Source organism: Desmodus rotundus, chromosome 4 (genome assembly GCF_022682495.2).
Source record: "Desmodus rotundus isolate HL8 chromosome 4, HLdesRot8A.1, whole genome shotgun sequence".
Lineage (NCBI taxonomy): Eukaryota > Metazoa > Chordata > Mammalia > Chiroptera > Phyllostomidae > Desmodus > Desmodus rotundus.
Genome location: NC_071390.1, coordinates 145,445,902 through 145,465,508, shown reverse-complemented (window position 1 = coordinate 145,465,508; position 19,607 = coordinate 145,445,902). Strand labels below are relative to the sequence as shown.

Below are 19,607 nucleotides of genomic sequence, written 5' to 3'. Positions count from 1 at the left end.
AAACATCTTTCATGTTAATTGCTTCTCCAGTGAATCTCAGTGAAGTAATAGCCAAGTGTGCTATTAATGGTGTCTATTGAATATATAAAGCCAGATGAGAGTTTTTTAGTCCATATCTCAACCCAAACCCTCCAATTCAAGATAACATATATTTATCGAGCATTTACTATATATAGCCAACATCCTAGATCCAGCATGGGACATCCAACAATGATTAAGATTCACAAAATATAGATGCATATCACTATCTATGAAGTGATAGTGCTGAGTTTCATGCTTTTTGGGGTGTTTCATTTATCTTCAGAGCTGTATAGGATAAGTTTCAGTAGTGTTCCCATTTCATAAACAAGTTTAACTGGGTCTAAGAGAGGTTGAGCCCCGAGTCACAGAACTAGTGCATGGCAGGGCTAGTGCATGGCGAAGAGGATGAGGAGTTGATTCCAGGTCCGTCTGACTCTGAAGTCTGAATAAAGTGCTGTATGACCACAGAAAAAAAACGTGGAAACGTATGCTTGGGGTTTGGGGAAAAGGCTTCTCAAAGGTGAGACATTTGGAGATGTGGTTGTCAAGTTTATCTTCAAGAAGATGATGAACAGGGGAGATTTGAAGGACAGGATACTGCATGAGCCAAAATAAAGAGAAATGACAATGCATGTATATAGGTTCAGCAACCAGCTAGTGCCTTGGTGGCTTGAGTGTGGGTACATGGGAAGAGATGGACAAGTCGGTCATCACAGGCTCACTTATTGTCATCAAAGACACATATTGGCAGTCACTGAGGACTTACCATTTTAGACCTAAATGAAACTAAGGATGGAAAAATAAATACCATAGAGCACAGAATATAACATGCTAAATAAAGTCTCAGAGAGCAGTACAACCTTCAGTAGTAATTAGCAGAGAAAATGAAACTAAAACTTTTTGATTAATGTGGTTTTATTGGTCCCTGCTGATAACTTCATTACTAATAACAAATGCAAATCCTTAAATGCAAAGCAGAGATGAGGAATCCTTACAAAAGAAATGAAAAGATCACAGTGTTGAAAATCAACTCATGTCAAGTGGTCATTAAAATTTAGTTCCTAAATGATTATTTCCCAAACATTTCAAGCATGCTGTAAATTAGAGTGCCGTTTTCAATTAGTTGTTTCCATTCAACCCTTTTAATTAAAACAAATGTCTTTGGGGAAACATGGACAAAGATTTCTTGACCCTTGAATATACTACTCAGTAATGCAAATCCCAATTGTAAATAAATTGGTTAAAATTTAAGTTTAAATGACCATTATGAGTAAATCATAAAATGCAGCCCCCAAAAGTCCCACAAAAACTCTTCATATCATCAGTTTTGTGAACACAAACAACTAGTGAGGAACACAGATGCTAGTGAAAGTGCTGGTCTGAAAATCCGGGCATGTGAGTTATGGCCCGGGGCTGACTATCAGCTGGCTTTCAAATTCCTCTGGCTTTAGTTTTCTGATCTCTAAAATGAGGAACCAGAAGGAAAGTTCCCTTCCAGCAATAACAGTCTATAATTTTATGATTATTTTTTGGAGGAAAAAAAGACACTGTGATATAGACAGGAACTGAACTAGGTATTAGGACAAATGGGCTCTAGCCCCTACATTTCTGCATAGAGTGAAGTGACTCTGTAAACACTTTTTCTCCCCCCCAGGTCTCTGTTTCCTGTAATTATGTGAATCAACACAGACGGCAAATTGTGTGAACGTAATGGCTCTTTCCTCTGTTTTTATTGTTTTGTTTTAATTATCAGTGTAACTTATTCCTAGGAATTATTTACAGCTTCTTAGCACATTTAAGCAACTGCCTCTTCTTGTTTATTTGAATCCCTTTATTTACGGCTACTTAGGAGCACAGATTCTCATTAATGGTCTTCCCCAGGGAGTGAGTGCTTAATCAATCGCCTATTCCTTATTAAATTGCTCCAAGAAAAAAAGGACCATGTTTGAAAGCTACTTAGCTCTTATTTGGGAGATTTTCTGGAAGGGGGAGTAGAAGAGAAAGGCATGAGGTTATATATCAGATGGGCAAAAATAAGTTATCATTTCTTAATATTCTGGTCCTAGGTGGGCCCTTACTATATTCCCCTAGCTTCATCTGTCTCTTTCTGATCTCCGACTTGGATAGACACTGCCACTAACTTGTGCCTTGATGGGACATTTTCTCCTAGATTTCACAGAGGCAATTCCTTTAACCTTCTGCTCTGGTCAAAATAAGATTGGGATTTTTGAAATTAAAATTTACTTAGAATATAACTATACACATACCCAACAATGAAAACATCCCACAAAAACATAGAGATAAACATATATCAGTAGGTTCATCATCTCAAAATATCTAAAAACTAGCAATTTACTGCCTCGATAATTAAACATACGGACCTACTTTCCCTACCGATTTGAAAATATTGTATTTAGAAAATACAATAGCTTAAATATAGGAAGAAGTATTGGGAACAAGCAAAATGCACCCAAAACTATTGCTGTAGTGTGTCTTGGTGTACCCATAGCTTACCTGCTAGAAGCCATGAAAGGATGGTGCACAACAGGATACAGGTGTCTTGGAGGTACTCTCTAGTGTGGACTGTCAAGAACACAGGTCAAACCTCTCAGCCTGACTTTCAATGCTTCTTGTGGTCCAGTCTCTCCAATGCTATTTCTGAGTTTCTCTCTTGCAACATTGATTATATGTTTGCCTTTCCGTGAGCTCATCTCCTCGCTTTCATGAGTTTGCTCAGGCTGTTCTTTCACAATAATGTTCATCTAGCGGTCACTGTATTTCATATGGTTAAGTCGTGTTTATCCCTTGCAGTGCTGATTTAAAGGCTGCCTTCCAGATCAGCCGACCTGTCCTGGACCTGCTAGCAGAAATACTCTCTACTTCTGAATGTCACAGAACATTGTTTGTATTCCTTTTATGGGATTTAAACTTCTTACTTTGTGTAATGTTTATTTACATGCTTGTCTTACACCTTTTACTAAAAAGTAAACTCCCCAAGGTAAACTCCATAGCTGCTTCAGCTTTCAGATCCCTGGGTAGCAACACACCTAGAGCTTTACACAATGGCGTCAACAAACCAATGTTGAGTGGGAGTGTAAGAAGTTTAGTCTTGCTATGGACTAAAAACAGACAGTAGGTAAGAAGAATACATCAAAATAATGCCTAGATTTCTAGTCGGCAAATGGGATGAGTGGTGTTGCCATTAATAAGATAGGGAACAAAGAACTAATTTTGGGTGGGACAGCATAGGTTCAATTTAGGACATGTTGACTTTGCAGTATTTTTGAAATATCTGAAACTGAAGTGGAGATGGGAATCAAAAGGATGTTTATTATAAGAGCAGCTAGGATAACATTTTAGAAGTCCCCTGTATTAAGTGAAAGGAGTAAATGTTCCAAAGGCTGAATAATTCTCACCATGACATGATCACAGCCATTAGAGAAAAATTATCTTGCTCAGAAAATAGAAAGTAAAGTGGAGCCATGCATTGTATTGCACTGAAAGAACCTTATTGTTACTTACTATTGATTTTTCTCCTTTCTCCTTTCATTTATTTCTGTAAAATCAAAATCCCATTCAAGTGAATTTCCATTACATAAAGCCCTACACCTAACTAAAGAGTTGACAGCTTGAACCAGGCACTTTTAGCATTGAATGGTTAGACAGCTTTTTAGTTTGTCTTTCATTTGTTAATCCTTTGAGAAATGTGTCAAAGTTGCTTTAAATCCTGGTTTGAAAACCACATACGCTGGGACAAGTGGGTGATTGAAACAGCATCACAAATACAGCCAGGACTTTTGGCCTAAGAGATACTATGTTCGAGTTACTAAATACTTACATAGATTCCTTTTGCTTCGATAAAATTATATGCAAAATTAATTTAAATATATCAAGGTTAATTACCACCAGCATATAGAGCATGTTAAATAAAATATTAGTTTTTTACTTTATATATACAGCAAAAGAAATTGAAAAGATAACATGTTAATATAACTACCACAAAAACAAATTTTAATTTGGAATTTGTCAACATTTTAGTGGGCTAGGTTTTCCCTTTATTTACAGATCACAGCTTAAATAATATTTTTAGGTAAGTGTTCAAGATATATAAAAGGAAGAATTTTAGGAACCTATTTAGATATTCCACATAGTGGATATTCCTTGTTCCAGCAGCTCAAAATGCCTTCCTCTGCAGGGGGTGGGGAGGGTGGGGGTTCTAGTTCCTACATGGTTGAGACACAGAAACTGGAAGTGAGGGAGGACCAAGTGCCTCCCACTGCGCTTTTCACCTACAGCAGAGACCTGTGACGGAGCATGGGGAATCAGATGGTCCTGCATGGGATGTAGAATGTTGAGGGAGTGACACAAAACTCAAGGTCAGTTTATCAACACTTTGAGGTGGTTGTAGCATTTAAGAAACCAGTGTTGCTGCAGGAAAAGTTGTGGGTGGAGGGTGGGCATCACTGGCAGTTCTTGAGGAAGGGTACTGGAGGCCCCTACTTCCATTGTTTCATGCCTGGGCCTGGCTCTCTGCCTTCTCAGTTCTCTCAGGCATCCATTGTTTTCACTAAATTGCTTTTCTCCTTAAGTTGGCTGGTATTGTTTTTACTCAAGAATGCTGAATAGTATACTTTAATTACAGATGACTTTTATCCATTCCCATTAAATCTTTGAATATTTTAAAATACTGAGCAGAGGAAGTAAGCTTTTCTTTTAAACTATTTTATCTAAATTTCTCACTGATTCAGTCTGTACTCTAATCTTTTCATTTTTAACTCCTATGAGGAGTGTGTCATAGAAGCAGTTGATAATATATACATGCACACACGTATATACATATATACATGCATATATATACATGTATATGCATATCTATGTGTGTGTGTGTATATTATCAACTGCTTAGATTAGTTAAGGAAGTTATAAGAGTGACTTGTCATACTCAGCCCTTGACTAACAAAGTTCCTGTATTCATTCAATAGTGCCTTCCAATACCACCCCTTCTCCATCATCAGGAAATTTAAACTACTCAGTTTATATAAAATTTAGAGTAAAACAGTCTTCTTTAAAACTGGATTGTGATTTTTCTTTAAGTATCCTACCAAGCACATATGTCAATCCAATTTCAAAAGTTAGAATCAGGTACAAAAAATACCAGCTTTGAGTTGGCTATATTGATTGGGAAATGTCAGGTTTTAGATCAATGTTATCAATGTTGGGGGCTTTGACAAATTAATCAATCAAGTTTACATGATCTTGAAGAGGACTACTTCTGTCCAAGGCATTCGCACTGGAATACCAGAGCCTCCTTTCTTTTTCCTTAGTATGTCCAATACTTTGGAACTAGCATAAAAATGCTGCACACGCACACAAAATTCCCTCCTCCTATGACTTGGAACTAAGATTGGTAGTCAAAAAAGTGCTGTGGGTTAATGATTCAAGACCCACTCCCATCTTCTTCAAACCTACACTTGCAAAAGATAAAGAGGAATATTACAGTGGACCTAACAGAACAGATTCACAGTGGGTAAGGGGGCAGAAACTACAGGTTGACTTGAAGTCCAGGACTAGGAATAGGCAGAAGAGGCCTGGAAGGTAAAGAAACTGAAACAAGCCACTGAACAATGAAGGTCCTGACCTAGACTCGGCGGAGGGCGTGGAGTTGAACGTGTGTGTGGGGGGGAAGGAAGAGTGGGAGGGCAAAGGTATATCTTGCCTGGAAGAGAAGATTGAAAGGATTCTGCACCTTCTCCCTTTCCTACAGCCAGGTGCCTGAGACTGCAGGATGGAGCAGAGACGTGGGGTCTACTTAATACTGGCTTGGTGACCACATATCCAGTATCCTCGAAGTCATGATAGGCAGAAAGGCTTTGGACTAGGTGGCTCCTGAAGCCACATTATGGCAAGGCAAAACTTGTAGGAAAGAATGCCAAAAGAAAGAAAAATCAAAACAAATAACTCCCCATTCAAGATGAGAGAGTAAAATAAAATTCTGAACCACAGAAGGAAATCAAATATTAAGGAAACAAATAAACTCATTGACTGGGATAATTCACCCTTATTGAAATGCAAATGAAAAATGACTGTTAAATAGTGTCAGAACAAAGAGTAAAAGGAAAGAATTATATTCACAAAAAAGAAAAAATTAGCCATATATGAATAGCCAGATATTGCTAATAAGTCAGATATGATAAAGAATAAATCATTAAAAATAAAATAGTTATAAAATTTAGAAATTAGAAATACAGATGTTGACAGAAATATCAGGAGAAAAATCAGTATATAATAAAATTTAGACTAGGCTTAGTCTAGGAGAGAATTAGTGAATTAGAAAACAGTTCTAAAGAAGTCATCCAGAATGCGGCAGAGATTGATAAATGGATGACAACATGAAAGAGAAATTATAGGACATATGAGGTAAAATAGGACACTCTAATATCGATTTCTTGGTTGTAAAAAAATAAAAAAGGATAAATATTTAAAGAAATAATGACTGAAAATTTTCCATAATTTGTGTGAGACATGAGTTCTCATTGCAAGCATATTGAGTTCTTAGCTGGATAAACAATAAATTTTGTGACTCAGAAACAGAAGCATTGAGCCTAAAACAGTGCCCAATATATAGTAATTTTTAATATTTTTAACACTAGAATTTAGAGTACCAGGCTTACAATCCAAGTAAATCGTCTCCCCCCAGAACAGATGGAAGTTTTGTTTGCCATCCTCTGGGATAATAAAGATAATGTTTGCTCCAGGGAGTTTGGACAGATTTGCTAAAGACCCTTTCGAAGGATTAGTTTCCCAAACTTAGGATTCCACAACTGTGAGGCAAACCCACTAAGTAGGTACACAGTACCTACTTAGGCCATCAGCCCTAGGACTTGTGTGTTTCTCTCCCTCCTGTTTCTCCCTCCCTTCCCTTCTTTCTAGGAAAACAGAAATAAAACAAAACTTCAGTTCTTCTCAGCTGTGAAAATGGGGTATCATAAAATATTTTCCTCAGGGCTGTTGTAAAGGTGCATGAGGTAACATAAATAAAGTCCTCATACAATGTCTGGCATGTAGTAAGCGCTAAGGAAATAGGAATTAAATATGTAAAACTACAACAGGAATTCAAATACAGCTGTTTTTTAAGTCATGTCCTATTTTCTACCCACTTACCCCAACTCCCTAAATAGTGATATGCTCCTGAGATGAAACCAATAAGATTCTCAAGAATGAATTTAAATTACAGAAGACTACTCTTAGATTTAACAGCACATCTATAACAATTTATCTTAGGGAAATAATAAGAGATTCATGTATAGCCCTTTGCAGTGTTATTTATTGGAATAAGAACAATTAGTAATAACCTAAATGTCTCATAATAAGGGATTAGTTAAATCAGTCATTGAATGGTCATGGAAGGGAATGTTGTGCAGGAATTTAAAAATTAGTGGCAGAAGGATATTCAATGATATGGATATTCACTATTTACTGAAAGAAGGCAGTCTTTAAAACAAAAGTACAACTCTAATTTTGTTTTAAAATGTATTTCTATTCATAAGATTCTAGGTTATAAATTAAAATGTTATACTTGATTGATTTTTATGTTCTATACTCCCTCTCTTCTAAATTTCTTAAAATAAACACATACAGTATCTAAAATGAGTATAAAACATAGCTGATATTATAAATACACAGTAGATTATTAAAAATCCAAATAGGAAGTATAAAGACATTAAAATTATTTTTGAATATAATCAACCAGGGAAAATGATACCAACAAATACTAGTGTCAAAAATCTTTCAAATGTTATATTCCTTTTTAAACTTCAATCTACCTTACTTTGCAGAGGAGTAGAAAATATGCACCAATGCTAATCACCTATTGAAGTTCACATTCTTTGTTCTGATGAAGTTTTTCAAAAAGGTTGCCAGTGATTTTACCAATTTTGGGATGCAACTCAACATGTGGCAATCACTTTTCATGTACAGTAAGTGTTCCATATCTCTAAATCACAAGCAGGGAATTTAAATGAGTTTTTTCTCATCTTAATAACCACTTCATTATAAAATTGTTCACATTTTTAGATGATCCCTGTGCTTTTGGAATCAAGAATTATTTGATTACCTGGCTTTTTCTGTGCCTCCCATACACTGATAAGTGTCGATGAATTCCATGAGTTGTTTTTGCAACATCACATCTTTGCCCTCAATTTGCGTAATGAATTTATGTTGTAGAAGATCTGACACTGTTGGACGTTTTTCATAATCTTTAGTCAAGCACCTGCACTGGCAAAAAAGAACATGCAATTATTAGATAAGTTAGATAAATTAGGATTCATATTCCTAAGATCTACGCTAATGTAAGACAACAATGCTCTTCATAATTGCTCAGCCCAGGAAACACCTGACAAGATGTTAAACTGCAATATGATGAAATGAACGTTTGTGAAAGCGCACACATCTGTGATTATGCTGTAGTGCTACCAACTTGCATCTAAATCCTACTCCTTAGTCTCCCAGAAAGCATTATTGCATAGTGATAATTAAACTTGGTCTGCACTGTGAAGTCTCCTTTACAAGTCAGAAGTTAAAAATAAACAACAATGAAGTCATTACAGTTTTGACGTTTATCTAAAACTAAAACAAACTTTTCAGATTCCCTTTGTGAATGCTTTTAGAGGCTTCTCAATTGATCTAGTTCTTTCTACGTGATAAAACCGCTAGCTCATTTGAGAAGGCTAATGAACTTAGGATGTTTAAAATTCCGTATGTAAGTGCGGTTCACTCCTTGAGAGGTTCCACGAGAGCAGAATCGCAAGAAAGGACGCCAGGAGGGAGAGCGCCTGCAGCAACATCCCAGGAGGAACAGTTGAAGAAACTTAGGGTTTTCGTTCAGCCATGGAGCTGTCTTCAGATATTTGGAAGAGGGATTAGACAGTTCTCAGTGACCACAAGAGAGAAAGAAGAAGAACAACAAAAACAACAAACAAACAAACAAACAGGAACCTTAAGATGGATGGGTGGATTAAGTGGGAAACAGGCCCTGGCTGGTTAGCACAGTTGCTTAGAGCATCATCCCAATATGCCGAGGTTGTGGGTTCAATTTCCAGTCAGGGCACATACAAAAATCAACCAATGAATGCATAAATAAGTGGAGCAACAAATCAATCTCTTTTTGTTTCTTAAATCAAATAAAATTTTTTTTAAAAAGAGAGAAACAGATTTCAGGTCAGCATAAGGAAGAATTTCAACAGTGAAGTTTCCCAAGGATAGATTGGGCCACATTGGGAAGTACGACTGTTTTTATGAGGGGTGTTTACTGATTGGATGACTGCCCAGTGGATATGTTTGAGAAGGATTTACACTCTGAATGTAAGTTTGGGCTATATAAATTTACCGTATCCTTCCAACCCTGAGATTCTGAGGATCTGTGATTATGAGCAAACTGGTCAGAGTCGGGCTGTCACTTGGGGATACAGAAAAAGAAAAAAAGAAGGAACCTTGACCTGAGCGGTGCCATTTCTAATCTGTATTGTTAATTCTTCCGCTATGGTACAAAGGAGATTAATTTGATCAGGCTTACCCAAAAAGATATTTCCGAGGTATGCTAAAAAATGCTAAGGAATAAGGATGACAATAAGGATGGAATAAGGATGAAAAGGAAAACAAAAGCTCTTAGTTTTCATTGAGTTTAACAGAATGTGTCAGTTTCTGACATCTGAAGCACTTGTGTGAATATACTGAGTTTAGTCACATATAAAATTATTTTAATCAAGAAATTATTTATTTAAGTAAAACTTTGTCAAATATCTGATGTGTATAGGTATTTTGCTAAGACACTGGAGTACAGTGACAATTAAGGACCATTTGGTGCCCTGCAGTTGCTTACTGTCTAGTTAGGAAGAAAGGCCTCTAAGAAGGGAGCCAAATAAAAGCGGCAATGTTGCTAGAGGAAGACAAACAAAATGCCACCAGAGCACGCAGAACGGAACACTAACTGCCTGGAGGAAATCAGTAAATGTTACTCAGGCGAAGCTGTGTGAAATGTGTCAAAGGCCCCAGGTTCCACGGTAGATCTGCAAACGTGGAGTGTAATTATGAGCTGAGGGGAGACTTTCAAAGTTACCAATGATTTTTTCAAGAGATGGGTGAAATTCAATTGTAGCTTATTAAATATTCTCTAGTGCATAATACATACTCAGTTATGACTGGTTAAGTGACAACTAAGAAAAAAAGGTCATCAATCCTTTTTGGGTTTACACAACCATTAAATCTATCTACGCCCCTTCTCTTTGTAAGAATAAGCAGATATTCTTGGTAGGAAAACCAGTGATGGCAGTTACATATGGGTATGACTGGTTCCTCTACTTTCTTTGCCCTTCCTATGTCTTCTGAGTGGAGTTGACGTCAAATCTTAATGACTTCTTTCTTCCATTTACAATCTGGGGTCATCTCATACTCTTATTTTTTTACGGTGAAGTGATAATAGATTGTGAAAAAAAACCAAGGACTGTTGGAGTGTGGGATGGGCTGGGAGGAGGAGGGCAAAGGGGGGAAATTGGGACAACTATAATAGAATGACAGTTAAAAAAAAAGAAAATTGGAAACATTCATAATGCCATAATGAAATTGGTTAAATAGAAAAGAAAAGGAGTCTGTGGGACAGATATTTGGAAGTGACTAGAGTCACAGTGTCTGGAATTGCCAAGGCACTGCGCTTGAGGTAAATATCCATCAAATTAAAAATGTTCACTGAATTTCAAATGTATAGACAATTTATCTTTGTGATTCACCAACTGCAATAAATATTCCCTGTGATGAGAATTAAGGATGAAAATAAATGGAGGGTTAAATAACAGACTAAATAGAAGGTGGGTGAGCAGGTGGGAGAAGCTGTGGGTATAGCAGCTAAAGGCAGGTGGACAGAAGAATGTGTTACTGAATGATGAAAAAAGTCTGCATAAGCATCACTATCAATAAGTGGATAAACAGGACCTGAAGACATTGTTTGAGGAACAATGAATTCAAGGAACACTTAACAGTCACAAGAATCAACAAATGCTTGTTTTGAAGAAAACAATGGAAACCTCTGGGGCTATTTAATAGATAAACAGTAAAGAAGAGATTCAGAAGGATAAAGGAATTGTTCTAAAAGGCACATTTCAAGGTGAGCAGGATGGTATTTCTTTAATTTTTTAAAAAAGACTCTTGTTACTCACTTGCTAATGAAATCATTGAATTCTGCTGACCATATCTCAGGCTGCCTTAGTTTGGGAGGTGGATTCCTAGAAAAACAAGAATCAAGGTTGGATTGTATACATGGCTGAGCCAGTGCAAAAGCAGGGGCAGAACCGGACAGACTAACCCAGTACTGCTCTCACAGGTCCTGCCAGGTAAAATCAGGCATTACCATCATTTTCCAATTCAAAGGCAGATAATGAGTGATTAATCATTCTTTATATGAAATGACAGATTTCTTGTTTCTCTGAAAGCATTTAATAGATGACCCAATTTGTCTAACTGAAAAATGTTTTTCTTTTAAAGAATCTTCTTGCTTTTGCCTGAGAGCCCTAGGGGGAAACATCAATACTTAGCAGAATAGAGACAAGGAATACTAGGAAAACAATTTTTTGCTTTGAGTCCTGCAGAAGTCTCTGAGGGACACCCAGGGCACACAGAGGTGACCTGACAGCAGGTGCTCAGGAGATGGAGGAAGAAGCTGGAGCAGAGAAGGGCATAGGACCGTGAGGACAATGCCTCTATGGCTGTTCTGTTGTTACTGAATACAGGGCCAGAAATAAGGTTACAGAAGCAAGGACCTGAACAATATGAAGCTCCGAATGCCACGTAGATTTTGTTATTAATTCCTTTCATTTTTAAGCTAAATAAATCTTTTCTTCTTCAACACGTTTATGAACACAAAAGAACATCACTTGAAAACGAGGCTGAGCTCACTCTGTAATCAAGCAACACTGATCAACCATGGTAGTTGTATTTGCTGAAGTAGTTTTATGTTAATTCTAACAGCTCTTTGTTTTCATTAGTGGGATGGAAACATTTTGTCTTCAGTCCTGCATTACTCCTTAAATAGCTTATAATGAAATTAATGTACAGTTTGTACAGGCTCATTAAGGAAAAGTGCAGCTACTCATCTACTCTAGATCATCCCTAGAGCTCATTTTACAGTCCTTAGGACTATGGGAAGAGTGCTGATTTGCACATTAAAAGAAGTAATTCTTCCCTTCCTTCCACAGCCTTGCTTTGTTTCTTGTTTTCCTGAGAATTTCCTTTCCAAGAGATACACTGACTTGCTCCGAGGATAACAAAGTTCTGATGCTTTCAGAGCACTCAGAACTGAGTAGCTTTTCAGATTCCTTTTTTATATTTGCTTCTGCAGTCCGTAGGAATCCTTAGAATTCCATTTTACAGATATGATGGTGGTCAAAGAAGTAAGAAATAACTAAGATAATGTAGTTTCCAGAGTGCCTTGCTCACAGGAACAATATATGTCAACAGTGTGGTGTCAACTCCTCCATGTGGCATCGTCACCAAAAGTAATAGCATTGGATTAACTGTGGTCATTTAAACCATGATTAAGATGGTTTGGGAAATTCAGTGCTTCATTATCCATCCTGAATGATAATAGGAGTTTGGAAATACTGAGTTTTTTTTCTCTTTTCCTTGAATTTAATGAAATGTCTTAGACATGGTATAGAACAGGTTTTCTGTTCTTATTTGTAATCTTGTTTCCCCATTTATCAAATAAACAGTGTATTTTACAAACAATAAGACCTAAAAGATACATTGACATTGTTGTGTCATAATTCAGAACCTATAGATAGGAGAGGAAATTCAAAAGTAAAATTGCAAACAAAGTCAAATGCTTTGGTCTTACACTAATTTAATTGCATGCCAAATATTCCGAATGGATCCATTTGGAAATTAATATAAAATATTGGCATTCATTCCTGGACTAGAAAACTACCCCCAGGGCTTTGTGCATATGATTCTATGTCCTCCAGGCACGGGAACCATAGAATTTAATAGAGAATGTGGTCACAAGCTATAACATGCCACCTGGCACTGTACCCTGGACCCTGTCACCACAGGCCCTCCATGTGCATTCCATTAAAACTAAGGTACCAGGCAAAATCCTTAAGAAAGTCTTCAGAAGACATCCCATCTGTAATACAAATAGTCAGTCTTTTCATGTCAGTTTTCTGAACTATCTAGGAACTAACCAAAACACACAAAATAGTAATAGAAAACGCAGGAGAAAGTTTGCCAATATCCACCCTGAAGGGGAAGGGTCCACATAGATACAGGAATGTGCTTTCATGGCTCCAAGGAGATTATTCTTCTAAGTTTACATCTTATGTTAATATATTCAAAACATTAACATATTTAAGTAATTATTATTTTATGGATAAATTTTATTTATAATTTTTATAATTTTACTTTAAAGTTCTAAACGAAGAGAAGTCCTAGCAAGCAGTGGAGATGACTAGATAGACAGAGTGACACAAAGCAAGTCACTGTTGCACGCCCGTGGACCAGGCTGCTGCACTCAGTTGCGAGTGAATAAAGACTGGGAGGAGCTGCTGTTTTCTGAGATCAAATGCCTGCAAAAGGAAAGAGACATACTATGTATCAAGAGAAAACTCTTCTGCGTAGACCAATGGAATGAAACTATGGAACAAATACAGTATCTCAGAAGGAGCACAATGATATTCCGGGCCACTGTGCCCCCAACCAGCTGACATGTATCTGGGTATTTCCATGACGAGCATGATGAGCGCTCAGTGGCTGGAGGAGGAAAGCTGGGCTGCAGACACTGGACCAAGTATCAGAATCCGCGGACCTTGGTATTTTGAAGAGTGCGCGCATGGGATGCAGGTCGGCCAGTGGAGGGTCTCCATCCCCTAGTTCGATAGCCGTGATCCCCAGGGACCACGTGTCACATCTGGAATCATACGTGGTATCCAATTGCTGTTCACATGCAATTACCTAGTAGAAAATGAAAAAGAAAAGTGAAGTTTGTGACTTTAACATACATGTAGTGCCCGGGCCGATGTGGCTCAGTTGGAGCTCAGGATTCCCAGTTAGGGCAGGTTCAGTCACAAGAGGCAACCAATCGATGCTTCTCTCTCACATTGATGTTTCACTCCCATTCTCCCTCCCTTCCGCTCTCTCTAAATCAATAAGCATGTCCTTGGATGAGGGTTAAAAAAACCATGTAGCAAGATGTTTAGAACAATGTGTAAGTTTTCAAGCTCATGAAATTTGATAGCTGTAAGTAAAGGCAGTAACTTGGGAGAATAAAAGCTCAAATTGTTATCAGTAGTAGTAGTTTCTTTCTGAGAACATAGACTACATAGCAAACTCAGGTTTGCAAACATAAGGGAAGAAGCTTATGAAAAGAAATATTTTTGAAAATGTCAAACAGAAAGGGCAAAGAAACTGTGTCCCAAATGCAAAGAGATGGGATCAAATGTGCAGCTAAAGATTGTGCAATCAATCACTCCATAAACAGCCTACGAGTAAATGAAGTCATATATCTTAGCAAGATAAAGAACATATCTTTAGTGAATTAAAAATGAAGGAGGTAAAGAAAAATAAACTGGAGAGCAGTCTAATTAAATGGCCTTGATCTTTCCTGGCAACTAGAAGGCAGGGGTACCTAAGGGAGGAATAGGACACGTTTGAAGGAATGCAATCAGATGTATGCCATTAATGAAAGAAAAATATACTGAATAAAAATAAATATTGTTAAAATTTATCAACACTTACTTAGGAGCACGTGAAACTGTGAAATTGCAACCAGGTTTTTAAAAATTTCACTAATCAAAGGATATAATTGAAAAAATTGGATTTTTCTACAATATTATAAAATAGTATTACATGGAAGAATTACTAAACAATTACTTCAGAATTTTTTTCTAAATATGCAAATATAAATACAGATAGACTGCAAATAATGATTATAATATCAATGATCACAAAAAGAAAATTCAATTTTATATTTTTTAAGAACTATGTTTTACATTTAAAATTTTTTTTTACATTTTGTGACTTCCAACCAATAATACAAATAAAAAAATGATTTGGGGATGATAATTTTATTCTAAGATGTAGTCACTGTTGAAAGTTTTTAGATCCCCTGGAGTTTTTAAGAATTTCTTAATTTATCTTTTCTCCTTATTTTATTATTATATTTACAATTTAACTTTTTTTTGCAAGTAATAATTAAATGAGTATTAAAATAGAAATAGTACAGTAGGATTTAATCCTCAAACAATTTTAACTATAAGATTTTGCAATATTAATGAAGTATTTGATTTACTTCTCCTTCTTTCTCTCCTCAGAAAATTGCAAATAAATAGCAAAGGTTGCAAAGAGAGTTTTTAGACCTAAGCGTTCTTTTCTGATAAACATAATTAAAAAGACTGAAGGCATTAACAGTGACTGTGGAGAGATTTGACCCTAGAACACTCTTTTCCTCAATTATTTTGGTGGTTTTTCTCCATCACAACCGTAATAATGAAAAGAATCTACTAAAGTGGAACACAGTTCCCAAGCAGAGTGACTCACCATGGAAATCTGTTATATAGGTTAACAGACCTAATCTGATCTTAAACAAAGGCTAGGGGTTTTCATAATATTTCTAAAATAATTTAAAACTAGAATCTAAATATCATTTATATTGATACATGCTAAGCAATTCAAAACAAATTTAATGAAAAATTAAGGCTGCAGGCAGTTTTTTCTTAGCTCTTCTGATTCATTCATTCATTCATTGCTTCATTTGCTCATCTATTCATTGCTTCATTTGTTCATCCATGGCCAATTCAGGGAGCAACACCCAGTTCCTCCGCAAACAAGCAAAAACCTCACATAAAAACAACACAGAGACAGTTTCTTCTATTATAGTAATATTCCAGAATACATATGGAGATAGATTATTCATTAAGAGGAAAGTCAGAAAGGATCAAATATTACATTTTTCTCCCTAAAACTCTATCTGACCTCAGGAGCCATCCAAAATGGTGTTCCTACAGAAGTATTCCGACGGTGCCAGGTGCTGGTCAGCTGCGCAGACACACCTGGAGGAAGAGATGAGACTTACTTCTTGTGTTAATATCTCATGTAAAGAGATTCCAATTGCAATAAGCTTGCTTACAAACTATTATTAAAATTCTGTTCCCTTAAGCTGCCACTGGACTTGAACTCCACATTAAAGTATCCTGAGTCAGGATTTCTGCATAGCCAAAATACAGACCGGTACTCCTGCTTTCTTTCTCATATGCAAACCTTTGCAACCTTAAAGCCCCATTTCAGGTTTTAGCTTCCCCATGCTGACTTTTAATCTGCATTTGATCATACTAACCTCTATCTTTCTTGACCTTCTACATTTTTAACTGTCTGTCTATATTACATATTTCAGCATGTAATTGTTATTTGAATGGTATGCTTCTTACCCTTCCCACTCCCTCTGCTCACTATCAAATTCTGGTGAATCTGAGAATATTTTATGGTGGTTTGCACATACTAGGTGACAAGAAGTTTGCAAATCAACAACATCTATTTAAAGCAACACCATTAATAGAATCCATTCTTTTCCTTTAGAGAGAATATAGACCAAAGGACTACAATGAAGAGGTACAACCAAGTATTTCAATCATATCATCCCATTAGTTCCACCAGGTTAGGCATACTCCTAATTGACCCTTAAGAAAATTAGTAGAAAAGTCTCTCTCCTTGCATTTTACACTCCTGCTCTTCACACGGGGGCCTGGTTACTTACCTGTGGTGGTTCAGTGCTGCTTCCCTTGACCTTCTCTGGACTTGGTGGGTTATAACCAAATCATGGGCTTTCACTCCCTGATTGCTCTGTTTTGAAAAGTACCTCCCGGGTGTCACATTTGTTTTAGGCTCTGGATGTTTATCTGACAAGCCAAGTAGAACAAGGCACTAATAGAAATGTAAAATTGGATATATTTGATTCCTCTAAGATGGCATTTGACATTTATCATGAAATTCAACTAAATGGGCATTTCACTAATGGAAATATGCTTGAGCAGAGGGGCAGGTACTAGTATGTTTCGGTCCTACATTAATTGTATCCCTTAATGTCTGACTCCATCTACATATAAATCCTGTCCTAAACAGAATCTTTACCTTGGCCTTTAAATTTTGCCTTTAAAGAAACTATTTACAGAAAAAAACGATCTTCACTACATCTTTTTTTTCAAATTCAAAGGAAATTTTCTAATCTGTGCTTAAAGATTCTCCCTTAAATGTTTTCTAACAGGCTTTATGATGAAAGGGAATCAACATTTAATATCACATTTCTCAAAAAGACATCCTCTACCTCTACCTCTACTCCAGGCCTTCTACCTTACAGAAAAATTAAATTTAAATCTAAACATTTTATCTTGTCTTTTTCTATTCACTAAAAGCAGAAGCAATTAAGCTTGAATTTCACAGTAATATTAGTATATGTAGTAATTTATTTATGTAAGTGCAAAAATACACAAATTTTAAAGCAATTTAATTTAAAATTGATTCTAAATTTACTAAAATTTAAGGGTTTCTAAATATTTATGAAAAAATTTTAAATTATATTTGACTCTTGGTGGACATTTTTGTTTCAATTTCATAAAGAAAGTTTAAGAATTCATGCATATGGTGTTAAGTTGGTGGTCAAGTTTCATTTTTTTACATGTAGCTGTTAAAATCTCCCAACACCATTTGTTGATGAGACTTTTTGCTCCATTTTATACACTGCTCCCTTTCTCAAATATTAATTGACCATAGAGACTTTGGTTTATTTCTGGACTCTCTGTTCTGTTCCATTGGTCTATGTGTCTGTTCTTATGCCAGTACCAGGCTGTTTTGATTACAGTGGCCTTGTGATACAGTTTGATATTAGGTATTGTGATCCCTCCTGCTTTGTTCTTCTTTCTCAGAATTGCTGAGGCTATTCTGGGTCATTTATGGTTCCATATAAATTTTTGAAATGTTTGTTCTATATCTGTGAAATATGTCACTGGTACTTTAATAGGGATTGTGTTGAATCTATAAATTGTTTTGGGTAGTATAGCCATTTTGATGATGTTAATTCTTCCAATCCATGAACACAGAAATAAACTCAAGCTAAAAAAGACTTAAATATAAGTTGTGAAACCATAAAAGTCCTAGAGGAGAACATAGGCAGTAATATTTCAGATATTCCACACAGCAATATTTTTACCAATATGTCCCCTAGAGCAAGGGACATAAAGGAAAGAATAAATAAATGGGACTTCATCCAATTAAAAACTTCTGAATGGCTAAAGAAAACATCAGCAAAATGTAAAGGGAAGCAACTGTATGGGAACATATATTTGCCAATGATACCTCAGACATGGATTTGACTGCACTCCAGGAAGACAAACAACCTAATTTTAAAAAATGGGCAAAGGACCTGGAACAGAACTTCTCCAAGGAGGACATACAGAGGGCCCAAAGACATATGAAAGGATGGTCAGCATCACTAGCCATCAGAGAAACGCTAATTAAAACCACAGTGAGACACCATTTCACACCAGTGAGAATGGCCATCATAAAGAAGTCAACAAACAAGTGCTAGAGAGGGTGTGAAGAAAAGGGAATCTTAGTACACTGCTGGTGGAAATGCAGACTGGTGCAACCATTGTGGAAAACAGTATGGAAGTTCCTCAAAAAAAACTAAAAATGGAACTGCCTTTTGACCCAGTGATTCCATTGTTGGGATTATACCCTAAGAATCCTGAAACACTAATTCTAAAGAACATGTGCACCCCAATGTTCACAGAAACACAATTTATAATACCCAAGTATTGGAAGCAACCTAGGTGCCCATCAGTAGATGAGTGGATCCAAACACTGTGGTACATTTACACAATGGAATACTACCCAGCAGAGAGAAAGAGGGTACTCTTGTCCTTCATGACAACACGGATGGAGCTGGAGAGCATTATGCTAAGTGAAATGAGCCAGTAGGTGAAAGACAAATACCATATGATCTCACCTATAAGTGGAACCTAATGAACAACACAAACAAGCAAGCAAAATATAACCAGAGACATTGAAATAAAGAACAAACTGACAGTAACCAGAGCAGAGCAGGGAGAGGGATAATGGGAGAAAATAAGGGACAGTCCATCAAGGAACTTGTATAAAGGACACATGGACAAAGACAATGGGGATGGGGAAGGATTGAATGTGGGAGGTGGGGGAGAATAATGGGGGAAAATGTAGACAACTGTAATTTAACCATAATAAAAAAGTTTAAGAATTCAAATGTCAAGTAAATGAAATGGAAAAGGAAAGGAAAAAACCACAACAAAGTAAAAAATCAGAAGGATTGCTTCTGGCAGAAATGAGATGTTTTAGACTAAACATATCCTACATTTTCTCTTTCTGGGTATGAAAATTATGTCATGATTGGCATTTTTCAGTAAGTATTCATGTCTTGGTATCTGAATTTATAGACAGTTATAGCAGAAAATATTTCACAGAAAATATTTATGAAAGGATGCTGAGAAAAGGATGCTGTTTTTAGGGGTGGGGCACGT

The 19,607-nt window shown here is 36.5% G+C and overlaps 1 protein-coding gene across 1 annotated transcript in view; it reads right to left on the bottom strand.

The window, feature by feature from the left end:
- Positions 1-19,607, bottom strand: part of MYO3A (myosin IIIA) — a 211,290-nt gene that overhangs the window by 136,438 nt on the left and 55,245 nt on the right. Inside the window, exons 7-10 of the mRNA XM_024575935.3 lie at positions 16,036-16,112; positions 13,871-14,016; positions 11,229-11,294; positions 8,135-8,290 (exon numbers count right to left, since the gene is read on the bottom strand). Coding sequence (XP_024431703.2) covers positions 8,135-8,290; positions 11,229-11,294; positions 13,871-14,016; positions 16,036-16,112 — 445 coding nt within the window. The remainder of the gene's footprint in view (positions 1-8,134; positions 8,291-11,228; positions 11,295-13,870; positions 14,017-16,035; positions 16,113-19,607) is intronic.